This window comes from Oncorhynchus tshawytscha, linkage group LG11, assembly GCF_018296145.1.
Source record: "Oncorhynchus tshawytscha isolate Ot180627B linkage group LG11, Otsh_v2.0, whole genome shotgun sequence".
NCBI lineage: Eukaryota > Metazoa > Chordata > Actinopteri > Salmoniformes > Salmonidae > Oncorhynchus > Oncorhynchus tshawytscha.
The window spans coordinates 28,770,344-28,786,001 of record NC_056439.1 but is presented as its reverse complement, the minus strand read 5'-3'; the positions used below and the strand labels follow the sequence as shown (position 1 = coordinate 28,786,001).

At 42.0% G+C, this 15,658-nt stretch overlaps 1 protein-coding gene across 3 annotated transcripts in view; it reads left to right on the top strand.

Moving 5' to 3' along the window:
• The window catches only part of LOC112261662 (methionine aminopeptidase 1), a 28,649-nt gene that overhangs the window by 9,080 nt on the left and 3,911 nt on the right, over positions 1-15,658 (top strand). For 2 of the 3 annotated variants that reach the window (XM_024437157.1, XM_024437159.1), the window contains exons 5-9: positions 11,948-11,971; positions 13,148-13,239; positions 13,336-13,419; positions 13,541-13,679; positions 14,390-14,521. In XM_024437157.1, the coding sequence (XP_024292925.1) occupies positions 11,948-11,971; positions 13,148-13,239; positions 13,336-13,419; positions 13,541-13,679; positions 14,390-14,521 (471 nt within the window). The remainder of the gene's footprint in view (positions 1-11,947; positions 11,972-13,147; positions 13,240-13,335; positions 13,420-13,540; positions 13,680-14,389; positions 14,522-15,658) is intronic. The other variant, XM_024437158.2, reaches the window with a different exon arrangement.

Sequence of the window (15,658 nt, the reverse complement as noted above, 5' to 3'; positions counted from 1 at the left end):
ATATGTTGTGTTTTCGCCGTAAAACATTTAAAAAATCTGACACGCTGGGTAGATAAACACCTTGTTCATCGTTCATTTGAGGTATTGGACTTGTTAATGTGTGGAGGTTAAATATTTCTAAAGAATATTTTTGCATTCCCTGCGCCACCTTTTCAGCTGAACGGGGGGGTGGAGTTCCCGTAGGGGAACCCATCGCCTCAACAGGTTTTAACCTCTTACGGCTATAGAGACGCTAGCGTCTCTCCTGGCCAATAGCCTGCAGAAATGCGTAGCGCCAAATTCAAATAGTACGAGATTAAACTAAAACTTTCATTAAATCACACATACAGGGTACTCAATTAAAGCTACACTCGTTGTGAATCGAGCCAACATGTCAGATTTTAAAAATGCTTTTCGGCGAAAGCATGAGAAGCTATTATCTGATAGCATGCACCCCCCCCGAAATACCTGAACGAGACGTAAACAAAAGAATTAGCGTAGCCGGCGCTACACAAAACGCAGAAATAAAATATAAAACATGCATTACCTTTGACGAGCTTCTTTGTTGGCACTCCAATATGTCCCATAAACATCACAATTGGTTATTTTTTTTGATTAATTCCGTCCATGTATACCCAAAATGTCCATTTATAAAGCCCGTCTGATCCAGAAAAAAACAGCTTTCCAAAACGCAACGTCATTTTTTAAAATGAAAAAAGTTGCCTATAAACTTTGCCAAAATACTTAACTACTTTTGTAATCCAACTTTAGGTATTTGAAAACGTTAATAATCGATCAAATTGATGATGGGGCGATCTGTATTCAATAGCAGCAAGTCAAGAAATCATGGACGATTTTCTCTCTTTCATAACTTTCCACCCTGTACCCTCTGACAGGAAGTGCCTATTCTTCATTTCACCAAAGATTAACTTCAACCCAATTCCCAAGACTGGCGACATTGTGTGGAAGCTGTAGGAACTGTAAACTGGGCGCTATCTAATTTCCCTTGCCATAGACAATACAGGGAACTGGCGGAGGGATATATATATATTTGTTTTGTGAACAGTTTTTCCTTGGGGTTTTGCCTGCTACACACGTTCTGTTATAGTCACAGACATGATTTAATCAGTTTTATAAACTTCAGTGTTTTCTATCCGCACATACTAATCATATGCATATACTATATTCCTGGCATGAGTAGCAGGACGTTGAAATTTTGCACGCTTTTTATCAAAAAGTTGAAAAAAATGACCCTAACCTCTAAGAGGTTCCCACCGTTCCTAGGCCGTCATTGAAAATAAGAATGTGTTCTTAACTGACTTGCCTCTTTAAATAAAGTTGTAAAAAAAAAAGGCATAATCGGCATCCCAGAAACAGATTTCCAATTGTTATGAAAACTTGAAATCGGCCCTAATTAATCGTCCATTCCGATTAATCGGTCGACCTCTAGTATAGACGATGTAGTATATCTGAAGAATATGTTGGTTAGTATACAGAAAGTATTCAGACCCCTTGACCTTTTCCACATTTTTCAATTGATTGGACATGATTTGGAAAGGCACACAGCTGACAGTGCATGTCAGAGCAAAAACCAAGCCATGAGGTTGAAGGAATTGTCCGTAGAGCTCCGAGACCGGATTGTGTCGAGGCACAGATCTGGGGAAGGGTACTATAACATTTCTGCAGCATTGAGGGTCCCCAAGTACATATTTGGCTTCCATCATTCTTAAATAGAAGCAGTTTGGAACCACCAAGACTCTTCCTAGTGCTGGCCACCCAGCCAAACTGAACAATCGGGGGAGAAGGGTCAGGGAGGTGATCAAGAACCTGAAGGTCACTGACAGAGCTTCAGAGTTCCTTTGTGCAGATGGGACACTCCCCATCGAACCTGACAGAGCTTGAGATGATCTACAGAGAAGAATTGGAGAAACTACCCAAATACAGGTGTGCCAAGCTTATAGCGTCATACCCAAGAAGACTCGAGGATGTGATTTTTGGTTCCAATCGACATGTCTTTGTGAGATGCAGAGTAGGTGAACAGATGATCTCCGCATGTGTGGTTCCCACCGTTAAGCATGGAGGAGTGGTTTTACTTTGCTGTTGACACTGATTTATTTAGAATTCAAGACACACTTAACCAGCATGGCTACCACAGCATTCTGCAGTGATACGCCATCCCATCTGGTTTGGGCTTAGTGGGACTATCATTTGTTTTTCATGCGCAGTGAAGGAAAAGCAGCCAAAAAGTGCTCAGCATATGTGGGAAGTCCTTCAAGACAGTTGGAAAAGCATTCCAGGTGAAGCTGGTTGAGAGAATAATAAGTGTGTGTAAAGCTGGCAAAGGGTGGCTACTTTGAAGTATCTCATTCATATATATATATATATATATATATATATATTACTGCTCAAAAACATAAAGGGAACACTTAAACAACACAATGTAACTCCAAGTCAATCACACTTCTGTGAAATCAAACTGTCCACTTAGGAAGCAACACTGATTGACAATAAATTTCACATGCTGTTGTGCAAATGGAATAGACAACAGGTGGAAATTATAGGCAATTAGCAAGACACCCCCAATAAGGAGTGGTTCTGCAGGTGGTAACCACAGACCACTTCTCAGTTCCTATGCTTCCTGGATGATGTTTTGGTCACTTTTGAATGCTGGCGGTGCTTTCACTCTAGTGGTAGCATGAGACTGAGTCTACAACCCACACAAGTGGCTCAGGTAGTGCAGCTCATCCAGGATGGCACATCAATGCTAGCTGTGGCAAGAAGGTTTACTGTGTCTGTCAGCGTAGTGTCTAGAGCATGGAGGCGCTACCAGGAGACAGGCCAGTACATCAGGAGACGTGGAGGAGGCCGTAGGAGGGCAACAACCCAGCAGCAGGACCGCTACCTCCGCCTTTGTGCAAGGAGGAGCACTGCCAGAGCCCTGCAAAATGACCTCCAGCAGGCCACAAATGTGCATGTGTCTGCTCAAACGGTCAGAAACAGACCCCATGAGGGTGGTATGAGGGCCCGACGTCCACAGGTGCGGGTTGTGCTTACAGCCCAACACTGCAGGACGTTTGGCATTTGCCAGAGAACACAAAGATTGGCAACTTCGCCACTGGCGCCCTGTGCTCTTCACAGATGAAAGCAGGTTCACACTGAGCACACGTGACAGAGTCTGGAGACGCCGTGGAGAACGTTCTGCTGCCTGCAACATCCTCCAGCATGACCGGTTTGGCGGTGGGTAGTCATGGTGTGGGGTGGCATTTCTTTGGGGGGCCGCACAGCCCTCCATGTGCTCGCCAGAGGTAGCCTGACTGCCATTAGGTACCGAGATGAGATCCTCAGACCCCTTGTGAGACCATATGCTGGTACGGTTGGCCCTGGGTTCCTCCTAATGCAAGACAATGCTAGACCTCATGTGGCTGGAGTGTCAGCAGTTCCTGCAAGAGGAAGGCATTGATGCTATGGACTGGCCCGCCGTTCCCCAGACCTGAATCCAATTGAGCACATCTGGGACATCATGTCTCGCTCCATCCACCAACTCCATGTTGCACTACAGACTGTCCAGGAGTTGGCGGATGCTTTAGTCCAGGTCTGGGAGGAGATCCCTCAGGAGACCATCTGCCACCTCATCAGGAGCATGCCCGGGCGTTGTAGGGAGGTCATACAGGCACGTGGAGGCCACACACACTACTGAGCCTAATTTTGACTTGTTTTAAGGACATTACATCAAAGTTGGATCAGCCTGTAGTGTGGTTTTCCACTTTAATTTTGAGTGTTACTCCAAATCCAGACCTCCATGGTTTGATAAATTTGATTTTCATTGATCATTTTTGTGTGATTTTTGTTGTCAGCACATTCAACTATGTAAAGAATATTTCATTCATTCAGATCTAGGATGTGTTATTTTAGTGTTCCCTTTATTTTTTTGAGCAGTATATATCTATATCTCAATCACACATGGAATCATGTAGTCACCAAAAAGTCTCACTCTTATTTTACAATGTAGAAAATAGTAAAAATACAAGTAGGTGTGTCCAAATGTGATATTAGTATTTTAAAATAAATTTACAAAACTTTCAAAACATGTTTTTTTCTTTGTCATTATGGGGTATTGTGAAGATTGCGGAAAAACAACAATTTAATTCATTTTAGAATAAGGCTGTAACGTAACATTGTGTAAAGTAGAGGGGTCTGAAGACTGTGTACAGCAATGGTTAAATAGGATAGGCCTTGACTAGAATACAGTATATACATATGAAGTGGGTAAAACGGTATGTAAACATTATTCAAGTGACCAGGGTTCCTTGACTATGTACATAGTGTAGCAGTGTCTAAGGTACAGTAACCTTTTGACAGTCACTAAAGTTCAGGGCAGGATACCAGCTAGTGGTGACTATTTAACAATCTGATGGTCTTGAGAGAAGCTGTTTTTCAGTCGCTGTCCCAGCTTTGTAGCTGGGACAGATTACCTGGAGGGCAGGGGTTGTGACCCCAGTGATGCGTTGGGCAGACCGCACCACTCGCTGGAGAGCCCTGCAGTTGCATTTGGTGCAGTTGCTGTACCAGACTGTGATGCAGCCCGACAGGATTCTCTCAATTGTGCATCTGTAGAAGTTAATGGGGGTCTTAGGGGCCAAGCAAAATTTCTTCAGCCTCCTGAGGTTGAAGAGGCACTGTTGCGCCGCCTTCACCATACTTTCTGTGTGGACCATTTCAGATTGTCAATGAACAACATTCTTACATAGGCATTCCTCTTGTCCAGATGGGATAGGGCAGTGCGATAGTCCTTGGATCTATTAGGGCGGTATGCAAATTGCAATGGGTCTAGGGTGTCTGGTAAGGTGGAGGTGATATGATCCTTTACTAGCCTCTCGAAGAGCTTCATGACAGAAGTGAGTTCTACAGGGCCATAGTCATGTAGTTCAGTGATCTTTGCACACAGCCAAGACAACGCAGGAGTGGCTTTGGCGCAAGTCTCTGAATGTCCTTGAGTGGCCCAGCCAGAGCCTGGACTTGAACCCGATCAAACATCTCTGGAGAGACTTAAAAATAGCTGTCCATCGACGCTCCCCATCCAACTTGACAGAGCTTGAGAGGATCTGAAGAGAAGAATGGAAGAAACTCCCCAAATACAGGTGTGCTAAGCTTTAAGTGTCACCGAAGAAAACTTGAGGCTGTAAAAGCTGCCAACGGCATTTCAACAAAGAACTGAGTAAAGGGCTAAATACTTATGTAAATGTGTTTTCTTTAAATTAAAAATACATTTGCAAAGCTGTCTAAAACAGTTTTTGCTTCGTCAATATGGGATATTGGCTGTAGATTGAGGGGGGGGGGATTTGAACGAGTCAAGGGGTCAGAATACTTTTTGAATTCACTATGTCTGTAAACACTCTAGCTAGCTGGTCTGCACATTCTCTATGGATGTGGCTCGGGATGCGGTCTGGACCGCCAGCCTTGTGAGGGTTAACACCTTTCAATGTCTTACTTCGGCCACGGAGAACAAGAGCTCACGGTCAATGGTAGAGGCGGTGGCCCCCATCGGCGGCAGTGTTTCCCTCGAAGTGGACAAAGGTGTTTTAGCTTGTCCTGGAGCAAAACATTGGTGTCCATGCCACGGCTAGTTTTCCCGTTTTTATAATCCGTGATTGTCTGGAGTCCTCTGCCACATACGTCTCGTGTCTGAGCCGTTGAGTTGTGACTCCACTTTCTGACATTTTGCTCCTTTTACCTTGCGTTGTATGAGAGTACTGATGTGACCGATATCAGCCAGTTGATCTATACTTGTGCTACACTTGCGCTATTGGGTAAGGATGCCCCACTGGATTTGCAGGATTGCTTCACCAGAGTGGTGTGGACTGCACTGCGTCATTCACCAAGTAAGACCACTCAATCATGTTTTCATAAATTCATAGGCTATACTCGGCTTTAATATCATGTGTATGTGACAAATAAAATTTGATTTGATTTGAATATCACATAATAAACTGAACAAAAATATTAACGTAAAGTGTTGGTTTCATGAGCTGAAATAAGAGCCCAGATTTGTTTACATCCCTGTTAGTGAGCATTTCACCTTTTGCTCTGATAATCCATCCACCTGAGCGGCGTGGCATATCAAGAAGCTGATTAAACAGCACGATCATCACACAGGTGCACCTTGTGCTGGGGATATTAAACGGCCACTCTAAAATGTGCAATTTTGTCAACACAATGCCACAGATGTCAAGTTTTGAGGGAGGGTGCATTGGCATGCTGACTGCAGGAATGTCCACCAGAGCTGTTGCCAGAGAATTTAATGTTAATTTCTCTACCATAAGCTGCCTCCATCATATTTAGAGAATTTGGCAGTACGTCCAATCGGCCTCACAACCGCGGAGCACGTGTATGGCGTTGTGCGTTTTTCTTAGTTAAAGGTTAGTGCCCCATGGTATGGGCGGGCTTAAGCTACGGACAATGAACGCAATTGAATTTTATAGATGGCAATTTGAATGCACAGAGATACCGTGGCGAGATCCTGAGCCCATTGTCGTGACATTCATCCGATGCCATTACTTCATGTTTCAGCATAATAATGCATGGCCCCATGTCGTAAGGATCTGTACACAATTCCTGGAAGCTGAACATTTTCCTATTTCTTCTATGGCCTGCATACTCACCAGACATGTTACCCGTTGAGCATGTTTGGAATGCTCTGGATCGACATGTACGACAGCTCGTTCCAGTTAACTCAGTAAACTTTTGAAATAGTTGCATTTCATATTTTTTCGGTGTATAAAAATACAAACATCACTTAGTTTTATTTGTTTTTTTTACGTGTCTGTGTGGAGATTAAATGGAGCTTATGTTTGCAGTCAAATTGTGCTTATTTTATAATTGTAGGAAGCTCTGTGGAAAGACGCTGAACTTCATTCATGGATGTTGTGACAAGTTACCAACTTGATCCGAGGAGCGAACAGAGCTGTCAAACATCGATGTTTGTGGCCTCCCTCTGATGTCTTCAACTTCACAGGGATACGATGGCAGACCTGCGGTAAATGCCTGGAGGTTATTTTCGTTGTGCACAGTCTTCTGTTTTTGGAGGAGAGCATCCGTGTGGATACGAGTGTTTTTTGTGAAGAATTTAGGGATATCAGCTTTCTCTCTGATCTGGCCTTTCTTACTGACAACCCAGCATTTGAAGGTGTAAGAATATTTTGCAGATAAATACACAAACGCAGAGGACGAGAGGTCAAAGTACTAAAAGTAAATTGAGTACTAATGGTCAATAGAGAATTATCAATGGATATGGTTGGTTTTCAGTACAACATCTGGTAGCTATAAGTTCAGGACTGACATTCCTATGTGTGGCACCTTCTTATTGGTCCAACCTGAAATGGGATACTTGTTATTTGGCCATTGGCCCCATTTTATTGCAAGGAATTCTAATTGGTCAACCACAGGCTAGGGCTGTTGTAAAACTACATCCTATCCCTTTGTTCTGTGGAGGGAACCACAGGAGAGAACCACTGGAGAGCATGAACATCTACCATCTACTTCCAAGCATGATTTGTCTGCTTTGAATACACCTATTTTCGTCCCCCTGATTTGCTTTGGTCTGTGTTACTAAAGAATAACCAACTGCTTGACACAAGGACGAAATCAGACTGGTAGCTCTTTACGCCAATGTGAATGGGTTTCGGCGCAATCTTGAACTGTTCAAAGACCACCTGTCATTAGACCTGCTGAATCTGGCCCACTTTCACACATGTGCAGATTTGCACACTGACATGTCTGAATGCGAGAACACTGTCCCCTTCAGCTGGTACACAGCTGACATCACATTATTACAGGAGCAATTCAAAGATCGCTTTCAAGACTTCCACGATATGCAGCCTCGCATCCATCTGTTCACTGATCCGATCTCCTCTGTTGTGAATGAACAGCCCACCGAATAGCAAATTGAGCTTTGAGAGTTGCAGGCCGACCCCTTCTTTCAATCAAAATGGAACGAGAGGGGGATTGAGTTTTGGAAACTGTTGCCAGAGTCCAGTTTCCCACACTTGAGAATTTGCACTTTCACTGGCCAGCATTTTTGGGAGAACATTTTGTAGGAGCAGCTTTTCCACAGACTCACAAAACACTTCCATCTCATGTGTGTGGTATGTACAACCATCCCTCCCTTGTGCGTGCACATGAGAGACACAAGTGTCACATTTTAAAAGACAACTGATTACAAGTGGTTGTTGCTGCTGGTTGCCCTTATTTCTATAACCTAACCCTCACATTATATTTTTTCCATTTGAGGAGTATGTCTCCTGCACCATTGTGGGATATGAATTATTAAACAATGTTTGGGGTAGGGCAGGATATAATCAGTGGTGGAAAATGTACCCAGTTGTCGTACTTGAGTAAAGACCCGTTAATAGAAAATGACTGTACCAAATATTTGAAGACTTTTACGTAAGTATCAAAAGTAAAATAATTTCAAATTCCGTACATTAAGTAAACCCGACGGCACGATTTTCGTGTTTTTTAAATTTACAGATGGCCAGGGGCACACTCCAACACTCAGACCATAATTTACAAATTTAAGCAATTGTGTTTAGTGAGTCCGCCAGATCAGATGCTGTAGTGATGACCAAGGATGTTCTCATGATAAGTGCGTGAATTGGACCATCTTCCTGTTCTGCTAAGCATTCAAAATGTAACAAGTACTTTTTGGTGTCAAGGAAAATGTATGGAGTAAATTGTTTATTTGACCATTTTTACGTCACTACATTCCTAAAGAAAATAAAGTACAGATACCAACAACAAACTACTTGAACTAGTGTTAAAGTAGTTTTACTTAAAAGCCTGCACTTATTGGGAAAATTAGCTACATAGGAATAGAGAGCATTACAGTAGCCTACCATAAATATACCTGCTGCATGTATTGACAAGTACAGGGTCACTTATCTGTTTTCACTTTTTATGAGCATTGGTGATGACAATTCCACATGTTCTGGTTATTAGCCTCGATTAGTTCTGTTTTTTGCAGGAGACTAGTTCTTAAAAATTTGTCCCCAAAAAATTCAATTTATTTTACTGTTAGGCTAAAGAAATCTCAAAGGCAGATTGACATTTTATGTGTTTAATACTCAATGGAAGTAGTGAGGGCTGCACTGATCTGTTGCCCTTTGTTTTGAAATTAACTCAAGTACCAATGAATTTTTATTGAAATATTAGTTTTTTTAGTTCCTTGAATGCAGTTTCTATACAAGTATAGAACATCTTATTGTGGTATTATTTGTATCTAATGTCAAGGATTTTGAATCCCACTGGTATAATGCATCGAGTTGTGGTTTAACTGCACAAATGGGTTGATTGTAAAATTCAGTTGACTACATGTTTGGGTGTGCGTACACAGAACCGCGAGCCACTGCTGCCCCTCATGCATTCAAATTTTGTGGCCCCCACCCACATCAAGGTAACCCATTTCACATGAGTCACTCCCCCTGTTCTGATGTTCTATATACTGCTGTCTTGGCAAAATTAGAACGTAACCTCTATTTTTCTACTGTTCCACTTTTCTAAATTAGAAAATTCTGGGCCTAATACATCTTGGCTGGGTTACATAATATAACCATAAGCAGCACATCTGGAAATATTTGAATGTTTAATTGTCAATGTGCTTTGCTGTCCTTGCCCAGCATTGATCACTAGACAGTCTGGCCTGTCTGCCACAGTGCTGTTTAATTGTTAATGGCATCCAATCTATTCCTGTTGTTCTGAGTCTAGTCTACACATTGTGAACCTGGCTAGTAAGATTGTTTGCTAAATAGCATAGTTGATCTACCCCTAGGCTTTTTATGTTGGTTCAGAGAACCAACATCTCATTGTTGAACTGGAATGCTAGTGTTGTGCACACAATATCTCTTCAAACAGGTTAACAGGATGAATTAATCTGTGTAGGTTAGAGTAGAGGCGGGGGTTAAAGGTTTGTCCCTGCGGCGGATTTCCATCATATGTATTTAGGTCTCTTTTGAGATCAGTGTAGATCCTCAATAAAACATATCTGGGGGTGGGCAGGGGTCCTGGTTTGGAGATGACACTGCCTAATACAGAAGCATGTCTGTTCTGCGAAATATATATTCCCAAATGTATTCTCATTTTATTTTCGCTGTTAAACTTTATGCCCCCTACTGACATGCACGGGTGTTGCTAACACCACATTGCAGGCCATATAATTTGGTCAGGTATTTATTTACCTAATTTTTTTAACTCATGTTTCATGATCTGGCATAATGGTAGGCAACATTTTAGGCTTTAAAAGTGGCTTAATAGTTAGGTCAGTTATTAAGCATTAATGAACAAAGAACCATTTGGGAGCCAAATGAACCGGCTCACAGAAAAAACACAATACCCATCACTACGTGACAGAGCTCAAAGGGGACAATGGCGTGTTTTAAAAGGGCAACTCGCCGTTTCAGTGCATGTACAAAATTACAATCTTTCCCTAAAAGCATGATGGTCATGACTTAATTGAAGGGTAGGTTAATTTGTCCCCAGACAAAATCGATCTCAGATCAATTAAGTTTGTCATGGGATTTATTTTTGCTTTAATCCCCGAGTTAAATGGCTGTTGTAGATATTTGTTTCAGGTACCATCTGACTATTTGCTAGTCTCTCTTGAGACTCTAGGGGCAGTATTTCATTTTTGGATAAAAAACGTTCCCGTTTTAAACAAGATATTTTGTCACGAAAAGATGCTCGACTATGCATATAATTGACAGCTTTGGAAAGAAAACACTGACGTTTCCAAAACTGCAAAGATATTATCTGTGAGTGCCACAGAACTGATGCTACAGGCGAAACCAAGATGAAACTTCAAACAGGAAGTAAGCAAAATGTTTGAGTCTCTGTTTTCCATTGTCTCCTTATATGGCTGTGAATGCGCCCTGAACGAGCCTACACTTTCTGCCGTTTCCCCAAGGTGTCTGCAGCATTGTGACGTATTTTGTAGGCATATCATTGGAAGATTGGCCATAAGAGACTACATTTACCAGGTGTCCGCCCGGTGTCCTTTGTCGAAATTGGTGCGTAATCTTCAGCTGCAAGCATTCTTCCATGTGATTCAGAGGAGAAAGCATACTTCCACGAACGATATATCATCGAAGAGATATGTGAAAAACACCTTGAGGATTGATTCTAAACAACGTTTGCCATGTTTCAGTCGATATTATGGAGTTAATTTGGAAAAAAGTTTGGCGTTTTGACTGAATTTTAGGGTTTTTTTGGTAGCCAAAAGTGATGAACAAAACGGAGCGATTTCTCCTACACAAAGAATATTTTTGGAAACACTGAACATTTGCTATCTAACTGAGTCTCCTCATTGAAAACATCCGAAGTTCTTCAAAGGTAAATGATTTTATTTGAATGCTTTTCTTGTTTTTGTGAAAATGTTGCCCGCTAAATGCTATGCTAAATGCTACGCTAGCTATCAATGTTTTGCTATGGTTGAAAAGCATATTTTGAAAATCTGAGATGACAGTGTTAACAAAAGGCTAAGCTTGAGAGCTAGCATATTTATTTCATTTCATTTGCGATTTTCAGGAATAGTTAACGTTGTGTTATGGTAATGAGCTTGAGGCTGTATTCACGATCCCGGATCCGGGATGGCTAGTATCAAGAGGTTGTTAACAAGATTTGGGTCAATATCTCTCAAACTTTTCCATTTAAGAAATTATTCCTTAATTTACTAAACTGAGATGAAATTGACTCCACCTCAGTGCTTTAGACTAGTAAACATTTTTACCTTCTGTAGCAGAACATTCCTGTATACATTTGCTACCCTCTGAAAGAAGCTTATTCGTCTTGGTTAATACCACAATCATTCCCACTTTGTGTGTGGCTATGTATGCAAGCGCTTGTGAGTGTTTGAGAGGAAGTGTGCTTGCGCGATTGAGTCTGAGGCCGGTGTCTGAAGCTCTTCTACTCATCACTTCAGCAGCAGAAGTGGGTCTTATGGCAGGTACGTCCTACTCCACAACACCCCCATCCCACGCCCAGCTGTCTGTTTACATATGTGCGGTACATGACCACACACACAGTCGCTCTCTTATTGTGTAACTATTTTGTTTCTTTCATATGTCTCAATTGGTGAACACCTGGCAGGAAACCAAAGCATGGCCCAACATTTTTGCATGGCCTTTTCATTCATCCTTTGTTGCTGTAGTAGAGCTATGGTTTGTATTTTATTGTGGTGATGTGGGTGTTGTACAGTAGTCATGTCTCTTAAGTGGTTGATGACTACTCTGGTTGTGGCCCATGTGTCAGCGATGTTGCCTACACTGATTATGAAGTGCATATCAATGCTGTGGTCTACACATTGTATGTAAACATCGTTTTTGGTTTTGTGATCTCATGACAGATAAGAACTGTACAATAAGAATGTAATTTTCATTCCAATGAAAATAGTTTAATAGACTATGTGGCTCAACCATAATAACAGTATGTCAATACAAGGCCCCCATAGCACAGAAATATGTAGATGTTATATATTTCCACAGGAGTAAATAATATAGAGAGAATTCCACACAGCTGGAAGACGGGGATCCTTTCAGCTCTACAGGTGTGTCTAATATAGGGGGTAGAGGTTCATTTGGAACTCTGCAGAATTCAGAGAATGGCTTCCGGAGGTCTGCAGATCAACATTATCATGCCTCTTGGTCGATTTGTGTAGGTCCACATCCTCGTGGTGTTTTCATTGTATTCTTTTAATATAGCCAGGTAAGGTGAAGACATTTCGTGTCTACTTCATGACTATTCTGTCATGTGGGCTTCTAAGTAAAGCTAGGGACACACTTAAGTCAGTTAAGAACAAATTCTTATTTTCAATGACGGCCTAGGAACGGTGGGTTAACTGCCTGTTCAGGATGTGTGATGATGAAGGTAGTTCTATGGTCAGTACTCCACATTAAGCTCTTTTCTATGTTAATAGCAAGGAGGTTGACATAGTAGCTGTGTGCTTTGGAGTGTAATAACACTACGTAGTTATGTTTGAGCAGTCCATTTCAAGTGAAAGTCTTAGTGACTTTCTTTGACTCCGTTTGATGGACTGCTGATCAGGGTGAGTTTGGTGTATGGATGGAATACTGATGTTAAAACAAATCCTGTATGTCAACTCTCACTTTGCTTTTTTTTAAAGGCATGTCTGAGTCGGAGCAGTCTTTGAAGGGCACTTCACAGATCAAGATCCTTTCTGCCGAAGACATAGAAGGCATGACAGTTGTGTGTAAGGTAAATTATTCAATTGCTTTGTCACCTTTCTCCGTTGCCGTTATTAACATGGTTCTAAAAACAGTTTGAAATGGAAAGACATTTGTCTTTTTGTAGCTGGCCCGAGAGGTGCTTGACATCGCCGCCCTGATGGTAAAACCTGGCATGACCACGGAGGAGATTGACTACACTGTGCATTTGGTAAAGACCCTGGCCTCCTTTTCCCCCTCTCCCATCCCCTCATTCTCTTCCTTTCCCGCTCTATTCTCCTCTCTCCCTCATCTTGGTTGTTGTGTAATTACTTTTTTATTTCTCGCTCCAGGCCTGCACAGCCAGAAACTGTTACCCCTCCCCTCTCAACTACTATAACTTCCCCAAGTCCTGCTGCACGTCAGTCAACGAGGTCATCTGCCACGGCATCCCAGACAGGAGACCTCTGGTGGATGGGGATATCCTCAACGGTAGGCTTCCCGGGAGGAATTTCCATAGTCTCGTGGCTTCCTCATGTCACTCCCTTATTCTTTACTGATGTGACAGGGCAGGTAAAAAGCAAATCCCTATTTGGCATCCTTTTTTTTTTAAATTTAAAATTGTATTTTACCTTTTATTTAACTAGGCAAGTCAGTTAAGAACAAATTCTTATTTTCAATGACGGCCTAGGAACAGTGGGTTAACTGCCTGTTCAGGGGCAGAACGACAGATTTGTACCTTGTCAGCTCAGGGGTTTGAACTTGTAACCTTCCGGTTACTAGTCCAACGCTCTAACCACTAGGCTACCCTGCTGCACCTAATGGGTGTGCTATCAGATCATTGAGTATAATGGGATTTAACTAGACGGCCACTTTAGACTATTGAGATGTACATAGAGAATGGGCTGTTCCCAATCGACAGACTGCCGTAGACTTCTTGCTCACAGTATGGTTTGACAAGAGAAATTATTTGATTTAGCAACAGTCTATAGGACTTCAGCCAAATTGTAGGCTTCGTCCTATAAATTTCTGTTAAGTCTCTTCTGAAGAGCCATATCCAATCGGTGACGCAGCCAAAAAATGACTTTACAGCATGGTTAGACAAGACAAATGGTCTCATTAGCGTTCAGCTTTGCCATTTTGCTCCCTAGCATGCATATATTTCTGCTCATGTTCGGCATCTCTTTCCCCCTCCTTTGCAGTGGATATTACTGTGTACCACAATGGATTTCACGGAGACCTCAACGAGACCTTCTTCGTTGGGGAGGCAGATGAAGGGGCGAAAAAACTTGTCCAGACCACCTTCGAATGCCTTATGCAAGCCATCGACTCCGGTAGGATCTCTTACCTGTTGCCAGATGATGATGATGATGATTTCTTTAACAATTAGGTCACTATCTCAAAGTTAAAGGGGAAGTCAGCTGTTGCTACATCCATTTTGGGACTCAAATGAATGATATGTACTAGAGGTCGACCGATTAATCGGAATGGCTGAATTTAATTAGGGCCGATTTCAAATTTTCGCAACATTCGGAAATTGGTTTTTTTGGGCGCCGATTTGATTATTTTTTTTATAGCTTTTTTATTTAACTAGGCGAGTCGGTTAAGGACACATCCTTATTTTCAATGACGGCCTAGGAACGGTGGGTTAACTGCCTTGTTCAGGTGCAGAACAACATATTTTCACCTTGTCGGCTTGGGGACCTTAACAGTTAACTAGTCCAACGCAATAACGACCTGCCTCTCTCTCGTTGTACTCGCCTGTTACGCGAATGCAGTAAGCCAAGGTAAGTTGCTAGCTAGCATTAAACATATCTTATTAAAAAAATAATCAATCATAATCACTAGTTAACTACACATGGTTGATATTGCTTGATATAATCTAGCGTGTCCTGCGTTGCATATAATCTGACTAAGCATACAAGTATCTAAGTATCTGACTGAGTGGTGGTAGGCAGAAGCAGGCGCGTAAACATGAATTCAAACAGCACTTTCTTTGCTTTTTGCCAGCAGCTCTTCATTGTGCTTCAAGCATTGCGCTGTTTATGACTTCAAGCCTATCAACTCCTGAGATGAGGCTGGTGTAACCGAAGTGAAATGGCTAGCTAGTTAGCGCGCACTAATAGCGTTTCAAACATCACTCACTCTGAGCCTTCTAGTAGTTGTTCCCCTTGCTCTGCATGGGTAACGCTGCTTCGATGGTGGCTGTTGTCGTTGTGTTGCTGGTTCGAGCCCAGGGAAGAGCGAAGAGAGGGACAAACTATACTGTTACACTGGCAATACTAAAGTGCCTATAAGAACATCCAATAGTCAAAGGTTAATGAAATACAAATGGTATAGAGGGAAATAGTCCTAGAATTCCTATAATAACTACAACCTAAAACTTCTTACCTGGGAATATTGAAGACTCATGTTAAAAGGAACCACCAACCATGTTTCATTATTTACTTGAGTCTAAATTGATTTTATTT